At 50.6% G+C, this 23,654-nt stretch overlaps 3 protein-coding genes across 6 annotated transcripts in view; all 3 read right to left on the minus strand.

The window, feature by feature from the left end:
• Positions 1 to 983: 983 nt before the first annotated feature.
• HCRT (hypocretin neuropeptide precursor) lies at positions 984 to 2,215 on the minus strand. Its single transcript, XM_068531574.1, has 2 exons — positions 2,195 to 2,215; positions 984 to 1,358 (listed from the first exon to the last, which is right to left on the minus strand). Exons 1-2 carry the CDS (start codon positions 2,213 to 2,215, stop codon positions 984 to 986), a joined length of 396 nt encoding a protein of 131 aa, XP_068387675.1.
• A 1,877-nt stretch (positions 2,216 to 4,092) lies between these two features.
• On the minus strand, positions 4,093 to 8,422 carry GHDC (GH3 domain containing). Its single transcript, XM_068531292.1, has 10 exons — positions 8,330 to 8,422; positions 8,053 to 8,141; positions 7,635 to 7,909; positions 7,212 to 7,333; positions 6,556 to 7,057; positions 5,961 to 6,153; positions 5,770 to 5,841; positions 5,560 to 5,693; positions 5,147 to 5,232; positions 4,093 to 4,881 (listed from the first exon to the last, which is right to left on the minus strand). The coding sequence occupies exons 3-10, from the start codon at positions 7,894 to 7,896 to the stop codon at positions 4,663 to 4,665; spliced, it is 1,590 nt and encodes a 529-aa protein (XP_068387393.1). The 5' UTR covers positions 7,897 to 7,909; positions 8,053 to 8,141; positions 8,330 to 8,422; the 3' UTR covers positions 4,093 to 4,662.
• Positions 8,423 to 15,093: 6,671 nt separating this feature from the next.
• STAT5B (signal transducer and activator of transcription 5B) overlaps positions 15,094 to 23,654 on the minus strand; it is a 59,636-nt gene continuing 51,075 nt past the window's right edge. For 2 of the 4 annotated variants that reach the window (XM_068529517.1, XM_068529520.1), the window contains 4 exons: positions 22,633 to 22,803; positions 18,586 to 18,637; positions 18,216 to 18,323; positions 15,094 to 17,690 (listed from right to left, as the gene is read on the minus strand). In XM_068529517.1, coding sequence (XP_068385618.1) covers positions 17,564 to 17,690; positions 18,216 to 18,323; positions 18,586 to 18,637; positions 22,633 to 22,803 — 458 coding nt within the window. In that variant the 3' untranslated portion in view covers positions 15,094 to 17,563. The other 2 variants (XM_068529518.1, XM_068529519.1) reach the window with 2 other exon arrangements.

A 23,654-nucleotide genomic window follows, 5' to 3' on the forward strand; every position in this document is an offset into this window, starting at 1 on the left:
TGTTGGCATTTTTTGGCTTGTAGATGCATCACTCCACCTCTGCCTTCATGTTCACATGGGTTCTTCTTGTGTGCATTTGTGTCCAAATTCCCCCTTTATATAAGGACACATCATATTGGATTAGAGGCCCACCCTACTCCAGTTATGACCACATTTTAACTAATTACGTCCACAAAGACTCTATTTCCAAATAAGGTTACATTCTGAGGTGCTGGGGGTTAGGACTTCAACATGTAAATGGGGTGTGTGTGTGTGTGCGCACACAATTCAACCTGTACCAGGTGTGTTCGGTTAATTGCGGGAAAATCTTGCCGCATCCCCGCTTAAGAACTTCTCCTGACTCTCAGCTACCTACAGAATAAAGTGAAAAGCCTGACGACTTGTGAGGGTCTTCACAATCTGGGCTGCACAAGCCTAACCGCCTCCCCTTCAGCGCCTCACTGCTCCCCCAGACTCTCTACCCCACGCTGCAGCTCTCTGGAAGATTTATGTTGAACCTCATATTCCCTGCCTTTTCGGTAGGCGCAGCTCCCTCCTTCCCAGGCGGATTCCTCTCCTCTGCTTGCTTTTTCTCTCCTCTGCGTCTCTCCGGAAAGGCCCCGCGATACAGAATGACTGGTAGAGCACCGAGGGACGTGTCTGTCCCCATCCTCCCCTCCAAGCACGCACATATGCGGTTCTCTCCGCACCCCAGGGCCTTGCACAGTTCCTTGCTCTGGGAGTTCCCCACCCGAGAGTGTTTCTGGTTCAAAGACGCCCAAGCTGAGGTTCCCGGAGCCTCCAGGTTTTCTGGCTCTTTATAGCTAGAAAGACTCTCACGCCCCCTGGAGGGCGGGACGCGACCACACAGGGACAGAGAGCAGCCACCCTAACAGAGGCAGACTCGTCTTTATTGCCCTTTTTCTGCGGGCTGACACCGGGCGGGCTGACACAGGGGAGAGGGCAGGGCCAGGGTAGGGCCAGGACAGGACCTGAGCAAGGGCTCAGACCCCGGACCGTCCCCCGGGCGCGACAGACGAGGTGGCCTCAGCGGGACACCGGCGCCCGGGGCAGGGGCGCGGCGCTGACTCTGCGCCTGCGCGGCGGCCCATGGTCAGGATGCCGGCCGCGTGGTTGCCACTGGCCTGCAGGAGGCGCTGCAACCGGCCCTGGAGGCCCGGGGGCCCCGGCCGCCGCTTGCCCAGCGTGAGGATGCCGGCCGCGTGATTGCCCGCGCCGTGCAGTAGCTCGTAGAGGCGGCAGGAGCACGTCTTCTGACGGCAGCAGTCGGGCAGAGGCTGCGCGGCCGCCCCGGGCGACAGCAGTGCAGGCGGCAGCAACAGCAGCAGGAGCAGCAGCGTGACGGTGGCCCAGGAGACCTAGGGAGGCGGAGACCAGGCGCTGAGGGTCGCCCGCATCCAACCCCTACGCCCGGGCCCCGCACAGCTGGCTTCACGCCCCCTCCTGGCCTGTGCTCCTCCCTCGCTGTCGCTTAGCTTTCCTGCCTCTGCGCAGAGCTGTCTGAAGGGCTGTGTTGGAGAAGGGCTCGTGTCTGGCTCCTTTACCTACTCATCCTTGAAGACCTACCTAGCAGAGCATCTCCTCCAGGAAGCCCTTTGAGACCCCCTGGACAGAATGAATCCCTCTCTCCTCTGCGTACCCTTAGTCCCTTGTACCCCCATTAGAGCGCTGACCACTCCACCTGAAAACAGACATGTCTGAATCTGCCCCAGAAGTTTGTGGAAACTTAGCTCAGGGAAACAGAGGCCCTATTTATGCGCTCCTCCCCCCTCACAGTGGACCGGCAGGATCCAAGTTGTTGTCTTGTCGGCCTGCTCCCTTGCAGGGCAAACAGCTCAGTCGCTTTGGACCAGTTTCCTACCCTCTCATGGGGCACAACATCCTCACTTGTAAACTGGGTATTAAATAATTCCTACTGTGCAGGGCTTCTGGGAGGATGAAATGAGATGACAGGTGCAAACAGCACCTAATACGTAGTAAAGGCTCAATAAACATGAACTCTTAGGAGAACACGGCACAATCCAGTGTTAACCAAGGCAGATGCTCAGCCAAGGGTCCACGCCGTCCGCTGCCTCAGAACCCACATGGGAAAAGGCCAAGAGCTAGACACTTTCAACCTTTCTTCTAGCTCCCTGAGCAGGCACTCTCATTGCCCCTGGCCTAATGAGTCACCCCTCCGTCCCTGGGTCTTTACCTTTGTAGAGGGAGGATTCATGGTGTCTGGAGCTCAGAGTGGTGTAGCCGGGAAAGGTGTCGTCCGTCTGCAGTGGTCCGAATAGCCAGGAGCTTTGAGGCTGTCAACTGCAACCCGCTACCAGGGTCCTGGGGTTTATAGTGCTCTGGGGTGGCGGGGGAGAGATGGGCACTTGCGTCCACTCGGGGGCCAGACAAAGGCAAATCTAAGATTAGCCTCCTGCAGGAGGGCCGTCTCCAGGCTGGGCCCAAGGAATGGCCGCCAAGGCACTCGGAGACTGGAGGTGGATCCTTGTGCTCGTGGTCACCTCCCCGCCCCCGTCTGTCTGCCTGCTCCCTGGAGATGGGGCGGTCTCCGGGCACTAATGAGGCCAACTTGCACCTAGGAATCTGGGAGCACAAAAGAGGCCTTGCCTGGGATGCTGGTGTGGGACAGTGTGTCAGGGGAGCTGCTAATTAGGGGCAGGAAAGGAGGCAGTCGTGAGACCCACTCTCCACAGGATGTGTGTGGGGGGACAGGGCAGCCAGGCAACAGGCCTCTCCCCCCGTCCTCCTGTCACTGCTCCTGGGGCCTTCAGGCTCCAGGGCCTTCTTCCTCCACGGAAAAGCTTTCTTAGCTGGCTCTCCCTCCCCTCCGTCTCTCTTCTTCCCTCTGTCCCTTTCACCAACCTCCCAAGATGGAGAAACTTGAAAGCCAACCCTGGGCAGTGGGAGGAAAGCAGCAAAACCTGGTGAGATCCTTCAACATCCCCAGCTTCCTTCCTACCTGGCTGGGCTGCCTGGACGGGAGGGGTGGAGTCCCATCCCACCATCAGCAGGGAGAGAGCCACCGTGGGGTGAAGGACACATGCCATCTCTAGGCTGGAGTCTTATCCAGGGCACTGTCTACCGAGCACCAGTTCCGTGCCAGGTCCTGCTCTGGGCACTGGAGTGACAGTGTGCATAGGATAATAGCTCAGTTTTCAAGGAGCTCCAAAGTCCAGGTGGGGAGGTGACCCGGCAAAAGGCTAGCTCAGTGGAGAAAAGCCTCTGAAAAAGCCTTGCATGAAAAGTGGGTTTCATCAAGTAAGGTCAGGGGAGAAGGCATTCTGAAGAAGGGACAAAGACCTAGACATGACAGTGCTTAGTTCACGCGGGAAGTAAGGTGTGGTCCACAGATCTCTTCTCTTACAAGAGAGAGGTGACTGCACAAGTAAGTGAGGCCAGGGTGGGTCAAAGGGTCTTATTGGCTAAGCTGATTGGTCTTGATCTCATGGGGGCCGAGGGGCTGTGGGAGGATTTTAGCAGGAAGGAGCTGTGGGCTGGTGTGGGGACCGGGTGGGAGGGGGCAGGGGCCTGGATGTGGGGCGTGGAATCTAGAAGTGGTGATTCAGAGGCAGAATCTGAGGCTTGGCAACTGATTGGGATCAGGTGCCGAGTTACTCAGGAGGAGCTGCGGGGCTTTGGGCAAACCTCACGACCCCACGAAGCCTCAGTTTCCCCACTGGTGAGATGGACAGTTGACCCAGATGGTCTCTGGAGCTGCTTCCTGCTCTGATTCTTTATGCTTTACAGTACAGGGCCTGCCCATGGAAGTGATTTGCGGGTGTTGGGCCAGGAAGGGGACCCGTGCTAAGCCAGGGCAAGGGGAGTTGGGGAGCAGCCCCTCCGCATTTAGGTAAAGCTGGGAATGGGGAGAGGTAGGACGAGGGGCTCTGTGTCTTCTGGATTGACTTAGGCTGTGGTAGGGGTCCCCGAGGGCTCTGCGGGCCCACACACTCAGGGCCTGCCCCAGCCCGGAGGGGGAGTGTGGGGAAAGCCCCGGTGTCCAGAGCTGAAGCTGGGAGGGGAGCCCAGGCTGCAGCAGCACCAGAGCGAATGCGACCACTGGTTTCCCCAAAAGCAGACCCCAAGCCACGATTCTGGGTGCAAGAGGTTTATTTGGGCGGTGATCCAAGAAAGCACATAAGGGAGTAGGGACAGGAGGGACAGAAGGAAAACCAAGAAGAACTTTGTTAATGAGAGGGTTACCGCTGTGGGCAACTGGTGGTGACCCTCGGAGGGAGACAACCCAGAATACACTCCAGAGTTGTCCCACTGAGGGACGATGAAGCTGAGGTCTGTGATCACCAACTCCTGTTCCTTGCCGCCTGAGGGTCACTCCTGAGAGCATTAACTCCCAACACTTCCAGCCTGCCTGGTGCACGGGCTGAGAGACACAGGCACTGTCAGCGTGGGCTGGAACCCCAGGGTCCTCCAGGGTGGGCCGGGGTGCTCCAGATGGGGCGCTGCTGGTGTCTGCTCTATCCCTGAAGTCAACTCCTCGGAACTGAAAGACTAGGTCGGGCCTCCCTAAGGCCCAGCAGCTCTGATGGGCAGCCGTCAGCTGACACTCGAAGACCCTGGCCAAGGGCTCCCCATCCAGAGGGGCCCCAGAGGAAAGAGCGAGGCAGCCCGTGACGGTGAACAGGGCAGTGGGCAGGCCTCAGCTCAGGACACCACCCTCCTCTGCAGGTACTGGGCCAGGTACCTGTGCTTGAGGACCCGGGGCATCTCAGGAGGGAAGGGGGCTGAGGGGCAGGCAGCGAGGGCTGCCCGCAGTTCTCTGAAGGCCCCCCACCCCACCAGGTGGACTTGGGCAGGGCCCACACTGCCCCGGAACCGCAGGGACTTGTAGCGAGCGGAGGCTTCCTGAAGGCAGTGGTCAAGCTGGAAACAGAACGGCCTGCGTGAGGCTGGTGTGGGGCTGGGTGGCGTGTGGTGAGGCACGCACGGCTGTGTCCAGGGAATGCGTGGGTAGGAGTTTCGTGTGTATACGTGTGTGTCTGTGGGACTCATCCCTCCCTTCCCAGAGCCCCAGGGAGGTTTCTCCTCCCCACACCCCTCCTCCCCATCCCTCCCCTGTGCCCACAGCACCTGGGGGCGTGCAGAGTGAAAGGGACATGCAGTCATATCTTGTCCCTGTCTCGTGTACCTTGTCTCGATTTTCCTCCGACAAGTTCCTTAGCCCCTTCAGTGCCACAAACACCTCATAGTGGGGAGCAGAACCCTCGGAGGAATCTGTAGGCAAACCCCCCACCGTGGACACGTGCTTTTGTGAACAGGGCAGCATCCAAAGCCGAAGCCTACTGCCCCCACCTGTTCTTCCCCACTCCGAGGTTCACAGCGGGGAGGAAAGGAGTTTCTTGGCAGGGAATGGGGTAAATGGAGAGAAAATGGGTAGAGGCGGCAGGAGGGATGGGAGTTAGGTATGGGGAAGGACTTTTGTTAGGAGCAGCAAAGCAGGCTGACTCTTTTCTCTTTCCTAGAGATCTCCCAGCAGGGTGGGTATGGGTTGGGGGACAGTCAAGCCAAGGACGGGAGGCAGGAGCCAGTGGAGAAGCTTACCCAGAATGCTGCTCTCCACACAACCATGGTCCAACAGCCTGGCCCCTGGCCACTGCCCCACCGCCCGGCCCAAGGCCTCAGAGAACACGTCCTCACCAGTGTCTTCGCCTCGAACACTCAGGGTCTGGCCCAGCCTGGGGAGGAGGAAGCAGGAGGAAGAGGAACCCAGGGCACAAGGATGATCTCTCAGCCACCCAGGGGGTCACTTACCTGCAGATGAACCTGACGACCGGACACTGATTGTAGGCACCAACCACCTGGACCACGTCACCCAGGCGGCACCTGATAGAGTAGAAGTCGGGGTGAGGTCAGGCCCAAAGGCCCATTAGCTCATGCCCCTGGCTTTCAGCAGGGTTCCAGAGGGCCTGAAGTGGCCTGGGGGTGGGCAGCCAGGTGGTCACCTGGTGAGGCTGGTGTGGTCGGTCAGCACCAGTTCGTACTCCTTGCCCTTCTGGGCTTCGGCCAGTAGGACGGTGGGGGCAGCCTCTTCCCGGGTTCCTTCCTTGAGTGGGAGCAGCTCAATAAAGGGGCCTCCAGGGGGCAGAAGGTACAGGCCATGGGGCTGCTCTGGCCACAGACTCAGGCCCAACGCCCCTGTGGGGAGCAAGCGGCTTCTTCATCTGGTGGTACCATTGCTTTCTGCTGGGCAATAGCCCCTCACCCTGGATCCCAGTCCCCAATCCTCTGAACATCGATCCCACTGCTGCCCTCCCACTCCACCCTTCCTGGCTCTCCCAGGCTCAGCCCTCTGCCTCTAAGGTCTTAACTGGGAAGAGGCGGTGGTTCTGGAGGTGATGGACCTGGGGTTAAATGCTGGTGTGGTGTAAATTTGTGTGTCTCTTAACCTCTATGAGCCTCAGTTTTTTCATCTGTAAAACGGAGCGGCTGGTGTTGGGGAGGATTAGATGAGATGATTATATAGGGCTTGCTACTTGGCAGCTAGCTGTGTGACCCCTGCCCCCTGCCCTCACCTCACTACCCTTGAGTCTTGCTGACCTCCAGAGGCAGCATAAGCAGGTGAGAAGAAGGCTAGCCCTTGGCACCACAAGGCCCTCAGGGCAGCCACAGCCTCGGCCTGGCCTCCTGCATCCAGAGTCACCACCACCTGAAGCTTTGGCCAGAGCCGAAGGGCCAGTCCTCGGGGTCCCTGCTCCAGGGCCTCCCGCAGCTCAGCTGCCCGTCTGGGGAGAGATGCTCCTGGGTTCCCAGCCGCTATTGCCTCAGCCAGCTCTTTGCCATCGGCCTCCAGGCCCAAGAAGACGTCTAGGAGCTCGACCGCCGTCCCAGCTTCCAGAGCCCGCAGCCCCGGGGACCTCAGTGCCTCCAGCAGCAGGGCCCTAGGGTCCTTGGTTCCAGCAGGGCCCAACTGGCCCAGGGCATGCCAAGGCCAGGGGAGGGGGTAGGGCCAAGGGGAGGAAGGGGTCACACGGGCTGTGCCTTCTGGAACCAGCACTTCTGGGCAGGTCTTCTTTAGGGCTGCCAGACCAAGCAAGGTGGCCTGGAGGGAGACAAGAGACAGTGTTGTTGGCCCTGGGCCTGAGCCAGACCCTGAGGACCCAGGTTTTCTGTTTGTTTGTTTCCCATCCTGATGGGAGGGTTTGGCTGCAGTTAGGGGTCTCTGGTGGGGTTAGGCTCCAGCCTTCCCAGTTTACCTGCAGAGAGGCCTCCCCACGGTACTGGTTTGAGGTAGGGGGCAAGAGCTGCCCTCCACTTTCTTCCTCCTGGAGCTGACTGGCCTTGGTCAGAGGGAGATGATTCCGGAAGATGCCTATATCTGTAGCCCCAAAGACATCATAAAATCCTCGTGAAGCCACAGAGTTTCCCAAGAGTTTCAGGTAAGACTGGTGAGGCCCTCGAGGAAGGAACCCAGAATGGGCCTGGGGGAAGAGGGGCTGTCAGGGCTCAGGATGGGAAAATTCATCTTGAACAATCTCGGGCCTGGGTAGGGTCTCTGGGTCAGGTCCCTCTGTGTTGGCAGTAGAAGGGGGAAGGGAGGTCTTCAGGTTCTGGAATCTGACTGTCCTCTGGGGTTTCTTTCTCTTTGGGGCCACCTCCCCAGATCCTGGGAAACACACCTGTGCTCCCCCTGAGGGGACAGCGGGGACTCTGGGCTCCCTGCAGACACCGCCTCAGGGCCCGCTGCTGGCTCTGGCCCGCGTGCAGCGTGCTCTGCGCTAGGCTCTTCCGCTGCCAGGCGGCTGCCCAGCACAGGGCCCCCCATGCCACACGGTGCTGGAGACGGACCAGCCAGGACAGCCCGGCATCCTGGGACGGCCGCCGCCGCCAGAGCACGGCCAGCGGCAGCAGCAGGAAGAACAGCAGGAGGAACAGCACCATCTCCAAGCAGCTCCTGGCAGGAGGAAGGCCTCCAAGTACTGGCACTGGGGGCAGGGGGGAAAACCCACTTCCTCCCCCCCACTCTCCCCGCCAAGTTAAACCTGTCAGGCAGGTGATGCGGGGGAGAGAACGTCAAGGCTTTGGGGCCACACTGACCTGAGTTTGGATCCTGGCTCTGCCCCTTGTTAGCTGTCTGGCCCTGGGTAACTCAGCCAGCTGCTCTGAGCTCCGTTCCCTTCCCCAGTCTGTAAAATGGGAATAATAATACCCCTCAGGAAGTGCAGGAAAGGCATGGCACGGTGCCTGGCACACAGCAGGTACTTAACGGATGGCATGTCTGGCCCACTCCCGAGGGGCTCTGCTTTGTCCAGGATTCACCCTGTCCCAGCATCCTGTCCCCGCCCCAAGCCCACATGCACCTGTCACAGCCCACCTGTGCCTCTGCCTGGCACCCAGGGCCCCCTCAGCGCTCCCGTACAGCCTCAGTACACAGCCGGCCAGAAGGATGGAGCCACAGCTTTAAAGGGCTGGGCCTGAACCAGGAAATCCGGCCACTGGGCCTGAGGGAGGAGCTGGGGGGGGGGGCTCTTAAAGGGGCAGGTTGCCTAAGGGCCGCTGTGCTGGGAGCTGGCCCAAGCTGGCAGGTGGAGGGAAGTTAGGGCCAGAGTATCGTGGTCCTCAGACTCGTATCAGCTTGAGCCGGGAGTGGGGTGCACCCCATCCTGGAGCAGGTGAAAACTTGAGAACTGTTAAAAAGCAAAAATTTTTTCCAATCCAGAATTGGTCTCCACAAAGGTAGTAGAGGAAGAAAATACTTTTGTTATTGAATAAGCGTCAAAAGCAGAGTGTGACGCATCACAGGCAATCTGCTGGGACTGCAGACAGAAGAGAATCTCACTCCCTTTTAAAGCCAGAGCCAGGCAGACACAACCCATTAACTCCTGTTCTCAAGATAACTACCTGGTAATTGAGGTCACCACCTGTGTTAGCTTATTGGCTTCATCCCAAGGAAACACAAACTTCTCCCATCCTTATGGCAGGAGGTAGTTTTGCGACTGGGAATAAGGTGCCCAATGGAGCTTGGCTCCCCCATCCTACTGAAAAGCTTGAGAAGCTGTGCTCAGAATGAGATTCTTCTGCTGTCCGTGGTTAAGCCCTCTCTCCACCTGTGCCCTTGACCCAGGCTTTCAGACACTGAAAACTTTCCCTTCACCCTCACCTGCCTCTCCGTCTTGCAGTCTCTCTTCTTCTCACAGCTGAGCTCCTAAAGTATACAATTCAGTGGTCTCTAGTATATTCATAGGTATGTGCAACACCAACAGTCAACTTTATAACATTTTCATCACCACAGAAGCAATCCCAGGCCCTTTAGCTATCACCTCCCAATCCCTTCCCACCTCCCCGCCCCCAGCCCTAAGCAACCACAAATCTACTGTCTCTATAGATACATTTGCCTCTTCTGGACATTTCATTGTAAATGGAATCATATAACATGTGGTCTTTTGAGTCTGGCTTCTTTCACTTAGCATGTTTTCAAGGTTCTTCCATGTGGTACTGTGTACCAGTAGTTCATTCCTTTTTATCGCCAAATAATGTTTCATCGTATGGATGTATCACATTTATTTATCCATTCATTGGTTGATGGACACTTGGGTCATTTCCACTCTTTGGCTATTATGTAAAATGCTGTTATGAATGTTTGTACAAGTTTTTCTGTGGACATATATTTTCTTGCATAAAAATGGAAGGCAAGGGATTCACTGCGTTCCATGGAGTGGAATGTCGGGGTCGTGTAGTAACGGTTTAACTGTTTAAGGAACTGCTAAATTGGTTTCCAAAGTGGCGTCACCATTTTACATTCCCACCACCAGGATATGAGGGTTCTAGTTTCTCTGCATCCTTGTCAACACTTGTTATTATCTGACCTTTTGATTATAGTCATCTTAGTGGGGTATGAAGTGATCTGAGTCAGTTTTTGCATTTTCCTGATGACCAATGATGTCGAGCATCTTTTCATGTGTTTATTGGCCATCTGTATACTTTTTTGGAGAAACGTCTTTTCAGCTTCTTTACCCATTTTTTAATTGGACTACTTGTCTTTTTATTATTAAGTTGTAAGAGTTCTTTACATATTTTACATACAAGTCACCTATCAGATATATATGATTTGCAAATATTTTCTCCCATCTTTTGTGTTATCTTTTCATTTTCTTGATAGTGTCCTTTGAAGCACAAAATTTTTAGTTCTGATGAAGTCCAACCACCTATTTTTTCTTTTGCCGTTTGTGCTTTCGGTGTTGTATCTAAGAATTCATTGTCAAATCCAAGGTCATGAAGATTTACCCTTATGTTTTCTTCCAATAGTTTTATAATCTTAGCTCTTACATTTAGGTCTCTGATCCATGTTTTTTGATCTATTTTTTATTGTGGTAAAACATACATGAGTTACCATTTTAACCATATTTAGGTATCCACTTCAGTGGCATTAGGTACATTCACATTGTTGTGCAATCATCACCATCACGTCTCTCCAAAATTTTTCATCTTTCCAAACTGAAACTCTGTACTCATTAAACAATAACTCCCCATTCCTCGGCAACCGCCATCCTATTTTCTGTCTTTATGAATTTGACTACTCTAGGTGCCTAAGGGGAATATTACAGTATTTGTCCTTTTGTGTCTGTCTTATTTCACCTAGCATAATGTCTTCAAGATTCATCCGCGTTGTAGCATGTGTCAGAATTTCCTTCCTTTTTAAGGAAAGAAATATACGTTGTGTGTATATACCACATTTATCCATTCATTCATTGATGGACTTTTCTGTTTTTACCTTTTGGCGATTACGAATAATGCTGCTATGAACACGGGTGTACAAATATCTGTTTGAATCCCTGCTTTTAGTTCTTTTGGGTATATTCCCAGAAGGGGAAGTGCTAGATCATATGGTAATTCATATGTTTAATTTTTTGAGGAACCACCATACTGTTTTCACAGCAGCTGCACTATTTTACATGCCTGCCTTCAATGTACAAGTGTTCCAATTTTTCCACATCCCCTACCACAGTTGCTGTTTTCTGTTTTGTTTTGTTTTTTTTTAAACCTTTGACATGGGTCAATAAGGCTGCCTTTAAAAAATATATTTATTTATTTGATTTATTTTCTTAATTTTTTTGGCTGTGTCGGGTCTTAGTTGCAGCACGCGGGATCTTTCGTTGCAGCACGTGGGCTTCTCTCTAGTTGTGGCGTGCGGGTTTTCTCTCTCTACTTGTGGCCCACGGGCTCCAGGGCGCGTGGGCTCTGTAGTTTGCGGCACGCGGGCTCTCTCATGGAGATGCAGGCTTAGTTGCCCCGCAGCATGTGGGATCTTAGTTTCCCGACCAGGAATCAAACCCGTGCCCCTGAACTGGAAGGTGGATTCTTTACCACTGTACCACCAGGGAAGTCCCTGTTTTTGTTTGTTATAATAGCCGACCTGATGGGTGAGAAGTGGTATCTCACTGTGGTTTTGATTTGCACTTTCCTTACGATTGAGCGTCTTTTCCTGTGCTTGCTGTCCACCTGTATATCTTCTTTGGAAAAATGTCTATTCATGTCATGTTCCCATTTAAAATTTGTTGTTGTTGTTGAGGAGTTCTTTATATATTCTGGCTATTAACCCCCATCAGACATACGATTTGCAAATATTTTCTCCCATTCTGTGGGTTGCTTTTTCACTCTGTTAATAGTGTCTTTTTTTTTTAATTAATTAATTTATTTTTTATATTTATTTTTGGCTGTGTTGGGTCCTCGTTTCTGTGCGAGGGCTTTCTCCAGTTGCGGCAAGTTGGGGCCCCTCTTCATCGCGGTGCGCGGGCCTCTCACTATCGCAGCCTCTCTTGTTGCGGAGCACAGGCTCCAGACGCGCAGGCTCGGTAGTTGTGGCTCACGGGCCTAGTTGCTCCGCGGCATGTGGGATCCTCCTAGACCAGGGCTCGAACCCGTGTCCCCTGCATTGGCAGGCAGATTCTCAACCACTGCGCCACCAGGGAAGCCCAATAGTGTCTTTTGAAGCATAAAAGTTTTTCTATTTTTTATTTTTTTGGCTGCACCATGGCACGGCTTGCAGGACCTTAGTTCCCCAACCAGGGATTGAACCTGGGCCCCTGCAATGAAAGCACTGAGTCCTAACCACTGGACCACCAGGGAATTCCCAAAAGTTTATTTTGATGAAGTCCAATTTATCTTCTGCTCCCTATGCTTCTGGTGTCTTGGCCAAGAAATCATTGCCAGATCCCACCTCATGAAGCTCTCTGTTTTCTCCTTAGAGTTTTATATAGCTTTAGCTCTTACGTTTAGATGTTTGATCCATTTTTAATTTTTGTACGTGATGTAAGGTAAGGTTCCAAATTCATTCTTTCACTTGTGGCTATCCAGTAGTCCCAGCACTATTTGTTGAAAAGACTATTCTTTTCCCATTAAATGGTCTTGGCACCCTTGTCAAAAATTTGTTGATCATAGACACATTGGTTTCTTTCTAGACTCTGAATTCTATTCCACTTATCTATAGGTCTATCCTTATGACAGTACCACACTTTGTTGATTACTGTTTCTTTGTAGTAAGTTTTGAAATTGGTAAGTGTGACTACTTCATTTTTCTTTTTCATTTCATTATGTAGGACTGTACTGTCTAATTTCCAAATATTTGTGAATTTTCCAGGGCTTCTGATGAAGCTGCTCGACACCATTAGTCATCAGGGAAATGCAAATTAAAACTGACTCAAGTCATGTCACACTCCACTAGGATGGCTATAATCAAAAGGTCAGAAAATAACAAGTGTTGGCAGGAATGTAGAGAAATCAGAACCCTCATGTAAAATGGTGCAGCCACCTTGGAAACCAGTTTAGCAATTCCTTGTTTCTTGTCCAGGTAAACCAGTTTCCTTGTTTAGTGAGTGGCAGGATTATGTTAGTGACTCTTATCTGCTCCCCACTGCCCACCCACACACACAGTGTGAAGCCTCTGATATTGCTACTTAGGGGGGAGTTATGCCCACAGTCACCCTAGCAGGACAGTGATTTGCACAGATCTCTCCTTGTCTCTTTCCCTGACCACACCCAGCTGTTAAACTACACTAGTTGTTGGCTGATTGCTATATTTTTCAACAATGCCCTGGGGAATAAATGGCTCCACAAATTGATCTAATCAAATTCAGGCTTCTTTGAAGGGATAGTTTCAAAGGTCAGTATTTGAGATTTGTTCTGACCCTGAGAGAGTTCCTCCCAGCTGTATCTTTACCCATTTATTTTCTTTTCTTCCTTCCTTCCTTCCTCCCTCCCTTCCTTCCTTTCCTCTTTTCTTTTTAAATTTATTTAATTTTTTGGTTGCGTTGGGTCTTAGTTGTGGCACTTGGGATCTTCGTTGAGGCATGTGGGATCTTCCGTTGCAGCGCGTGGGCTCTTCGTTGTGGCGTGCGGGTTTTCTCTCTCTAGTTGTGGCGCAGGCTCCAGGGCGCGTGGGCTCTGTAGTTTGTGGCATGCGGGCTCTCTCGTTGAGGCGGGGGAGCTCTGTAGTTGTGACGCGTGGGCTTAGTTGCCCTGCGGCATGTGGGATGTTAGTTTCCCCACCAGGGATCGAACCTGCGTCCCCTGCATTGGAAGGCGGATTCTTTACCACTGGACCACCAGGGAAGTCCCTCTTTCCCCATTTCTAGCAAACTAGCCAGTCCAGTTTAGCCTATGTCTCCAATGAAGCTGTGAGTCTCCTGCCAATTGCCTTTCATCACAACCTTCAGTTTTTGAGAGCACATTTAAGCTTGAACTTTACTTGCAGATGAAATCACTTCCCTCTGTTTTACAGCCTGCCTCTTCCTCTGGGGCAAAACCCTACCCCTCAACATTGGTCACTAAGTCTACAAGTTGTGCCTCAAGGCCACTGCTGTGGTACCCTAGTCTAGACCCTCATCTCCTCTGACCCGGACTGTTGAAATAGCCTCCTAGCTGTTCCCTGACTTCATGTTTTTCCTCCCTTCAATCCATCCTACACACGGTCACCGTATTCTTTCTTAAAATGAACATCTGATCATTCCCTTGCTTAAAAGGTTTCATCACTTACCATCACGCTCAGGTGAGTTAAACTTTCACCCAGCACACTAGGCCTCATCACCTACCACGGTCCTTTTCAAAGTATGGTCCTTGCACTAACATCACCTGGGAACTTGTTAGAAATGCAAATTCTTGGGCTCTACCCTAGACCTACTGACTCAGAAACTCTGGGGTGGGGCCCAGCAATCTGTGCTTTAACAAGTCCTCCAGGAGACTCTGATGCTCACTGGAGTTGAGACCCACACGTTACCCTTTACTTCACCCACATCCTTCTTTCCTACTTCTCCAGGCCTCTCCCTGGGCTAGTGCCTCTGGCTGAATGCCTTTTCCTTTCTTAACCCCATTTGTCCTTTTTGTTGTTGTTGTTCTTTTTTTTTAAATGGCTGCACCTCACGGCCTGCAGGATCCTAGTTCCCCCGACCAGGGATCGAACCTGTGCCCCCTGCAGTGGAAGCACGGAGTCCTAACCACTGGACCGCCAGGGAAGTCCCCCTATTTGTTCTTTAAGAGTCAGCTCAGCTGTTCGGTGCCCTTCCTGTCTGTTCTTTTGCATCTGATAATGGCCTTGGGATAGGTTTAAGGCAGCAGGAGCCAATATCCTATCATAATTGGTTGTGTTAGCTGTCTTTCCCAGCTTTTTGGTTGCGTTGGGTCTCAGTTGCGGCACGCGGGATCTTCGTTGAGGCATGTGGGATCTTCTGTTGCAGCGTGTGGGCTCTTCATTGTGGCGTGTGGGTTTTCTCTCTCTAGTTGTGGCGCGGGCTCCAGGGCGCATGGATTCCCAGATTGCAATCCTCTTGAGGGCAGGAATCATTTCTCATCCCACACACAAGCCTGGCTCAGGGCAGGCACTCTAAATGTGCTGAATTTTAAGGATGAACTTTCTAACAGGAATAGGAGATAAAAGACTATCATTCTAATTTTCAAAACCTCATGTGAACAGGAAGGTAAGAAATGCCCCCATTTGCCATCAAAGCTGGTGACACACACACTCTGAGGCAGCCAATGCCCAACTAGTTCCTCTTTTCAGAGTCACACTGATGATTTCAAATTTTTTGCTATGAAAGCCACTCTATCTCACCACCTGACGGAAAAAAATAAAAACAGGACTCAATATTGTCCATTTAGAGGAAGTATTTATTGTAACATAAAATACACAGTCTTGTGACTGCCCCAAATTGTACACAATACTTTTTTGGTGCCTATATACTAACCTGCCTCAACACTAAAATCTGTATCTGAAATAATTTCACGAAGTTTTATAAAGAAAAATTATAAAAAGTATGTTTCCATTTTAAGTTATATTCACTTTTAGTCTCCCTCCCACCCCCTACAAAGCCCTGCACATACCACACATTGAAACATTTTGATGACGTGCATGTGTGTGTCTGGGAGCGAGTGAGAGGCTGAGGCCGTCAAGACGTGCCGTCACCTCTCCTTGTGGTTTGCAGAACAGGGAGAAGAGGGAAGATATATGCAGATAGCGAGCGCACCTTTCAGTCAAAAATCTCTCCCATCTACAGGCATAGCCTCAGGAGAACGGAGGACAGCTCAGCCACTGGACGTGCGCGGGAACCCCAGGCTCGGGGCAGCCACTCTCGTGGGAACCCGTCCCCCCAACCGCAGCGCTAACTATGCAGTGAGAGCTCTGCCCTCGGCACGCCTGCGGCTAGGCCCACTGCTCATCTGAAAGTGGGTCAATCCCTGCCCCCCAGGGCTGCTGCGACAACCAGGGCCGGCACTCAGGGTGCCGGGTGTCGGGCACGAGAGGTCTCTTTGAGTCCAGGAGCAGCCAGGCTTCCTTTCTACCTTTCCCCAACACTCCCATCCTCAGGGGGGATTTTAATCAAATCTTGAGGGGACGTAAGGGGCTTCGCAGCATCCTGCGTCGGTGCTGGCATCCATGGAGGGGTCAGCCTGCTCCTCAGAGGCAGAGACGGTCTACTGCCCGGCACAGAAAAATAAATCAGTGTATGAAACCAAGCTAGGGCAAAGAGCAGCTTGTAAAAAGTCCTCTTTCAATAAATAATTTACTACAGAGGAATATTTTCCTTTAACGTCAAAACACTGATAAATTCAGAAGTTATTTTTCTAAAAAAAATATGTTTATTTACTCACATGTATAAAAATAATGTTTTTAGGGCCATTCTCTCCTGGGTGTGGTCAGGCCCTTCTTTTGGAGGGGGGCTGGGGGTGACCTCACGGGCCTAACCCCAAAGTTATACCTGCTTCCCCCTCTTCCCACCTGCCTGCCATGGCCCATTCCTTCCTTCTGGTGTAAAGCCACGGAAGAAACTTTGGATAAAGTTATGCCGAGGATTTTTGGTTTTGCTTTGTTTTTGCAAAGCAAACTTCTCAGCAAACTCGCTGACTGCATTTCCCCAAATTACCAATGCCGATACCCAGCACCCTGCACCAGGGTGGCAACGCACTGGTCCTGGGTTCAGCCCACATTCCTGCCACCCACTCCCCAAGACATTGTGTGCGAACAGTGAAGGGAAAAGAGGTGACCTGCGTCTCAATGGCACAGGACCTGACGCAGGAAGAAAGAATTCGGATGTCAAATTAGGGTGGGAAGGGAAAAACAAGTCCCAATTTGGAAACAAAAACACCATTCAACCTTTGCAAAAAGCCGTTATCAATAAGCCTTTGGAAAGCCTCGCTTGTGCCTCTACCAGCACAGAGGAAGGACAGGCAGACTGGACGGCCACTCCCGGGTAACAAGACAACGTTCTCAGCGCCTGCGAGCCGGGGCTGGGCAGTCCACTCTGGCCACGACACAAAGGACATCAACACTGTAAGCTCTAGTTATGTGACTCTCTTTTCTTTCCTCTACTTCATCAAACGTGTCTGCACATGTGTACGCACATAGGGACTAAGCGGCAACTCCATGGGGGCTGGGAGTCAGCGGGAGAGGCAGAGGACATTTAGATGGGTTACGGGTTATTTAAAAAGCCACTACCCATCAGAAAACCCACGTCTTCCCTTGCCCCAGCGATTACTGTTATGTCCCCCCTTCTCCCATCCCTACCGAGGAAAACGGGGATTGGGGGACAGGGAAGGAGGGAGGACTGGTTTTCTTTGTGAAAAGGCAGCTTCTACGTTTCAGAAGGAAAGTGGAGACAATCATGTTTATATATCAGTGGCTTGGCAGACACAGTGACAAAGATTCACCAGACACGAGGTGCTTTCACCTCCCTCTGTCCTTCTCTCACTTGAACAGCCACATGTCAAAGTCCAGCCACCCTCAAAACACATGGCCAAGTTCCAGGGTTCATGGAACTAACTGCCTTTCTGCACAAGGTTAAAACAACCACAGCCTCTGTTTGTGGCCCCAGTGCTGCAGCTAAACTCCGGACAGCAAGGGGAAGAAACAGCCCAACGTGCAATCTCACACACACACACACCCACACACTCACATTCCCTTCACTGGTGCCACCATGCACAGAAACACTAAAGTCACAACTAGTATTAACACTTCACATTATGAGTATTGTTTCCAAAGAGAAGCGATTCATGGAATTAAAACATCCACAAAAGTAACTCCTCTGGCGAGGATGAAGAAGCTGGAGGTGGCCACGGGGGGTCACGACTGTGCATGGGGGATCCACTGACTGTCCATAGGTCGGCCTAAGAGCTCCTCCACGCGCCGTGCCACGTCCATCGTGTCGTCCAGATCAAAGTCCCCATCGTTGTCAATGACAGGGTCAGGGCTTGGGAGGGAAAGAGGAGAGGTTTAGGGAAGGGAAAGGTTGCCAGAGGCCAGTGAGGGGCAGCAGAGACCACCCCGCACCCCACCAGGTGAGCGGCTCAAGACCGACCACCTGTACCCTCGGCCCAGGCCTCGCGGGAAAGCAGCACTCTGACCTGAACCCTGGGGCAGAGTCCTTTGCTAGCTGGTTGGACAGAGTGACTCGGACTAAAATACCCAGTCTACCTGCCCCCAACACTGGTTGCCCGCACACACCTAAACCCCACCTGGTCCTTATACAGAGCCAGAAAAATCTCCACTTTAAGAGAGGGGAGCAGGTGACATTTGCCCAACCCCACTCTGAACTACCAACATCTACTGGTTGAATCTCTCCCTCCCACCTGGGCATGTGCCAGAGGCCGGCCTGGCCTGGGTGGTCTCAGACCTAGAGGAGCTCTGGATTCCTTGCCCACCAGCCCTCTGGGTGCCCAGCCTGAGGCCAAGTGCCCAGTTCCTCCCCACGGAGCCCCAGGAGAACACAACCTACTTCTGCGGGTACATGTTATAATGAGCCTGGGGGCACACGGCTGGGGAGGGGGCCTGGTCCATGTAGGTGGCGCTGCCCCCGGCAGAGTCCGCAGAGGCGCTCACAAACCTGCGAGAGGAAGCAGAGCATAGCCTTAGCGGGGAGGGGCTCACGGGCCATCTTCACGTCTTTTTCAGGTGCAGAAGGACAGAGTGCCCACTGAGCCTGGGGCTCTGGCCGCAGGAGCGGGGCCCCGGGTATCGACACCCTGGTGACCAAGCCCAGTTCCCTCCCCAGGAGGGGTGGCGGGTGAGGGGTTAGGAGAGCCAGGTGGGGGGGTGAGAGGAGAAGACAGGCAGCAGGAGACCAGAGCTGGACCCGGGACACTTACTCAGGGACCACTTGCTTGATCTGTGGCTTCACGTATCCGTCCACTGCTTTAGCTGCCGAGGGGGAAGAGTGATGAAAACCAAAGTTCTCAAATGAAATGAAAATGCAGTCTCCCTTAAGAATCCCATCTTCTCTTAGGATGAGACACAACTGCCTCATTTTATCTTAGGATCCAGTATAAGCACATCTTTTAATCCGTTAGGAAGACCCGGTAGAGGAGAAGCCTCAATACTGACACCACAAGGTAAGACAGCTTCCAAGTTGGCTTGGATGTGTTAATTAATTCTTCAAACCACAGGAAAGATATACTTCAATACGAATCTAAATCAAACATTAACTGCATACTAACTGTAAAAAGAAAACATATCTTAAAAAGTTTAAAGTCGCAGACGCAGAAAGACAGGGGACAAAACGAGGACCAACAGGAGGAGGCTGCAACAGGACAAATTCTCAGTCAAATAAGGAAGAACGCCGTCATCACCGGAACTCCCCGAAACAGTCTCGGGAAGAACTGATTTCTTCATCACTGGAGGTTTTCACGTGGAAGGTGTACCAACACTTGCTAGGGGTCATGCGGAAAAATCTAAGCATTAGAGAGGAATTAATTTGACTTGAGGATCCCGGGAGTTACTCTAGTTCTGAGCTTCTACCCTTTTAGGAAAGGGAATGTCACTCTGTCAGGTGTCTGCGTGCCCTTTTCGTGGGGCTTCTGCACTCGGGGGTAATCTGATGGTCATGCCTCCCAGTGGGTACTGTCTATGCTGTGTGGCTGGTTGAAAAGAATGCTGCTGCTGTGTCTCACTCTCCACAGCAAACCCACTGGGACGTGGCAGGCTAGGGATAACCTAGCAGATCAGCTAGAGTTACCTTTTCAAAAGGCTGATTATGGAAATCCAGCTAAGTAGGTAGTAGGAATGTGATGGTCTGAAGTCGGTGAATGAAGTCTTGTTTCCTGGGTGTGTAAATATGGAAATAAGTATAAGCTTAACTATATCAGACAATGAAGATTCCGCTGAGGTCAGAAGGATGACTCAGCCCAAGAGAATGAACTGCTCCGTGGGTCACACATTGCTTGTTATCCTGACCTGCTTCTACTGGGGCTTCGAATGTCAGGAGCTGCCTTTTCATAATATCTCATGCTTTTTTTTTTTTTTTTTTAATATCTCATGCTTTTTGTGCTTTATGGTCTACAGAGAATTTTCCAGAATGGCAGAAAAGATTAAAAAAAAACAAAGAAATGCTGTAAAAATAGGATTGAAAAATCTAGATTAGTTGTGCTAACAAAAAGAAGCAGTGGTAGGTTTAATCCAAAATACCACATAAGTCTACAAATATTTTGGCTTATTTCCCCACCTAGAAATATATCCAGGTGGGAAGGCATGATACAAAAAGCAGAATCTATAAAGGAAAAAGGTCAATAGATTGGGCTATATAGAAAATACAAGTCTTTTCACTTCAGCAAGATAAAACCTAAATGTTGAAAGAACAATGACACACTGAGAAAAATCTCTGCTATAATAATAAAAGCTTTATTTACTATATAAAAAAACACTTGCATATTATTAAGAAAAAAAGGAACTCCAAAAGAAAAATGAGCAAGGAATAGGAACGTGCTTCACAGAAAAAATACAAATGGCCAACAATGTGGAGGTTAAGAAGTACAGGCTAGACTGAGTTCAAACCCTGGCTTGGCCTCGTCCTAGCTGTGATATCACTGGCGATTTATTTCACTCCTCTGTGCCTGAGCTCCTCAAATGTAACATGGGGATGGTAACAGTGCCTACTTCACAGACCTGTTTTGAGGATTAAATGAGAAACTATGTGAAATGTGCAGTATCTGGTATGCAAGTAAGCATTCAACAAATGTTAGCTGCTATTATTATTCTATTTATTATTGTTATTATTATCTTTATATGAAAAGATGTTTCGACCTTACCTAGAATCAAAGAAGTGAAAATAAAAACTAAGATTATCATTTTTATGCCTATCAGACTGGCAAACACGAAACTGCTGAAGAGACACTATCACCGGCAGGAGGAGGATGGAGAAGCAGATACTCAAACAGACGTCTGTGGGAGTGAAAACGGATTCCACTTTCTGGAGGGCAACTCTGGACAGATGTGTCCAAGTGCTTGAAAAGTATATACCCCTTGACACAAATTCTACCTTAGGGATTTGTCCTAAGGAAACAGTAGAACAAGATGCATGTACCAGGTTATCTCAATATTAACCAAAAAAAAACTGTGAATAACTTAAATTTGAAGTATCTTAAATAACCAACATAGGATCACCATACAATGGAATTCTATGCAATTGTTAAAATGATGCTGTAAGTTTATATTTACTAACCTGTAACTCTGCCTGTGATATATTTTTAAGTGAAAGAATAATCAGGTCACAAGTGACGACGTATGGTATGACCCAAACCTGACATGATCTGGTCCCTCCCACTGCTCTGCCCTCATGTCCCACCATTTCGCCCCTGCTCAACCAGCTCCAGCCTCCCGGGTCCTCATGAGGTGTTTTTTTTAAAAAAATAAATTTATTTATTTAATTTATTTATTTTTGGCTGTGTTGGGTCTTCGCTGTTGCGCACGGGCTTCTCTAGTTGCGGCGAGTGGGGGCTACTCTTCGTTGGGTGCACGTGCTTCTTTTTTTAAAATTAATTAATTAATTCAGTCATTTTTGTCTGAGTTGGGTCTTCATTGCTGCGCATGGGCTTTCTCTAGTTGCGGCGAGTGGGGGCTCCTCTTTGTTGCGGTGCGCAGGCTTCTCATCGCGGTGGCTTCTCTTGTTGCGGAGCACGGGCTCTAGGCGCGCGGGCTTCAGTAGTTGTGGCACACGGGCTCAATAGCTGTGGCTCGCGGGCTCTAGAGGGCAAGCTCAGTAGTTGTGGCGTACGGGCTTAGTTGCTCCGTGGCATGTGGGATCTTCCTGGACCAGGGCTCAAACCTGTGTTCCCTGCACCAGCAGGCGGATTCTTAACCACTGCACCACCAGGGAAGTCCTATGCGTGCTTCTTATTGCGGTGGCTTCTCTTGTTGCAGCGCACGGGCTCTAGGCGCACGGGCTTCAATAGTTGTGGCACACGGGCTCGGTAGTTGCGGCTCGCGGGCTCTAGAGGGCAAGCTCAGTAGTTGTGGCGTACGGGCTTAGTTGCTCCGTGGCATGTGGGATCTTCCCGGACCAGGGCTCAAACCTGTGCTCCCTGTACCAGCAGGCGGGTTCTTAACCACTGCGCCACCAGGGAAGCCCCCTCGTGAGGTTTTCTAAACATGCCAACCTCACTCCCACCTCAGGGTTTCTGCTCTTGTTCTCTCGGCCTAGAATGTTCTCTCTAGACCTATGTGTGGCTTCCTCACTTCATTCAGGGCTACTCTGATGTCACCTCCTCAGGGGAGCCTTCCCTGATCACTCGAGTGAAGTGCTGTGCCACCCCCCCTCCCGTCACTTCTCTATCCCTTCACCTTATTTGTTTTCATACTGTCCATCACTAGATACATTTATTTGTTTACCTGTTTATTGTCTTCCTTCTGCTATTAGATTGCAACCCCACACAGGAAGTGCTTAATAAGCCTCTGGTGACTGAGTGACAGAATACATATCTACGTCGACTGGAAGAACATTCACTAAATTGTTTACGTTGATGAGATAAGAAATGTTGTGTGATATTTATTTTCTTTTCTATACTTTTCTGGAAATTTTACAATAAATAACGTAATACTTTTATTCTCAGAAAACAATAAAACCATCTCTGTTTTGAAAAACAAAATTTTACCTTCCTAATTTTGTTTGATCTAAGCTTGTATTAAAAGCAATTTATTCCCTTCAATTTGATATTTAGGGTTGGCGGCTGATGTGTTTTTTGTATAACTGAAGAAAATAGCCCAGGATTTACATCTGCCCTGGATAAAGCTCAAACAGCAACAACTGAGTGTTAACTGCGTAGATTTTCATGCCAGACAGACTGACACACACAGACACACACGTACACCTAAAACAAAACCAAAATCACAACGAAACCAAATCAGAATGCGAACATTGTTACCAGTGGCAGGCTCGCAGGGAACTGGGGTGTAATATTTGGAGTACACGTCATCTTTTGGCCGGTCAGGAAACACGTAGATAAGGTAACTCAGGTCTCCCAAGCGGTCAGCCAGGGACCGGATGGAGAAGTCTCTGGTGGTAAAAGGCATCAGATTCCAAAACATTCTTTCCTCTAGATGAAAAAACAGAATAATCATAGTCTAAATATGATTTCTGAACAGGAAATCTTAAAACCCAAATATACTACAAATAAAGCTCTCCATTAAAACTGTCCCAATAAAAATCTCCATTTAAAAATTACCATAGGTTGTAGATTAAGTAGTTTTTAAAAAATTTATATATTTTTTATTTATTTATTTTTGGCTGTATTGGGTCTTTGTTGCTGCATGCGGGCTTTCTCTAGTTGCGGCAAGCGGGGTCTATTCTTCACTGTGGTGAGCGGGCTTCTCATTGCGGTGGCTTCTCTTGTTGTGGAGCACGGGCTCTAGGCACGCGGGCTTCAGCAGTTGTGGCCTGTGGGCTCTAGAGCACAGGCTCAGTAGTTGTGGCGCACGGGCTTAGTTGCTCCGTGGCATGTGGGATCTTCCCGGACCAGGGCTCGAACCCGTGTCCCCTGCATTGGCAGGTGGATTCTTAACCACTGTGCCAGCAGGGAAGCCCGATTAAGTAGTTTTTAAAAGTCATGGGTAGATAAGCAGGTAACGCATACACCACTTTCCTAGAGATCTAATGATCTCAGGTAGTTTCCAGTTCAAACAGTATTCTGTCCCTCCCTAGAAGAAACTTCTTGCTGACTCCAGTCCCTGATTCCCTGTACAAAAGTATGTAAAAGAGATAGGAAGTGTGTCCATAGCCAGAGGGTGCATGAGAGTTATTAAAAACTATTAAAATCTTTAAGTCACAAAAAACTAGCAAGCTACTCTTGTCTTACCGTGGGGGTCAGAGGAAAGAACTAACATTCTTGGATGGAAATGATCAATGGCAGTATCCTTATGTTAGGATAAAGGAATAATGAAAATAGCA

This window comes from Eschrichtius robustus, chromosome 20, assembly GCF_028021215.1.
Source record: "Eschrichtius robustus isolate mEscRob2 chromosome 20, mEscRob2.pri, whole genome shotgun sequence".
Classification (NCBI taxonomy): domain Eukaryota; kingdom Metazoa; phylum Chordata; class Mammalia; order Artiodactyla; family Eschrichtiidae; genus Eschrichtius; species Eschrichtius robustus.

Bases quoted from the DNA above. Each gene is read 5' to 3' on its own strand.
- HCRT (XM_068531574.1), bottom strand. From the start codon at position 2,215: ATGAATCCTCCCTCTACAAAG. The intron at 1,359-2,194 runs GTAAAGACCCAG...CCGCCTCCCTAG, and splicing joins TGAATCCTCCCTCTACAAAG to GTCTCCTGGGCCACCGTCAC.
- GHDC (XM_068531292.1), bottom strand. From the start codon at position 7,896: ATGGTGCTGTTCCTCCTGCTGTTCTTCCTGCTGCTGCCGCTGGCCGTG. The intron at 7,334-7,634 runs GTGTGTTTCCCA...TTGGGGCTACAG, and splicing joins TCCCCTCAGGGGGAGCACAG to ATATAGGCATCTTCCGGAAT. The intron at 4,882-5,146 runs GTACACGAGACA...TTCTGTTTCCAG, and splicing joins CGGAGGAAAATCGAGACAAG to CTTGACCACTGCCTTCAGGA.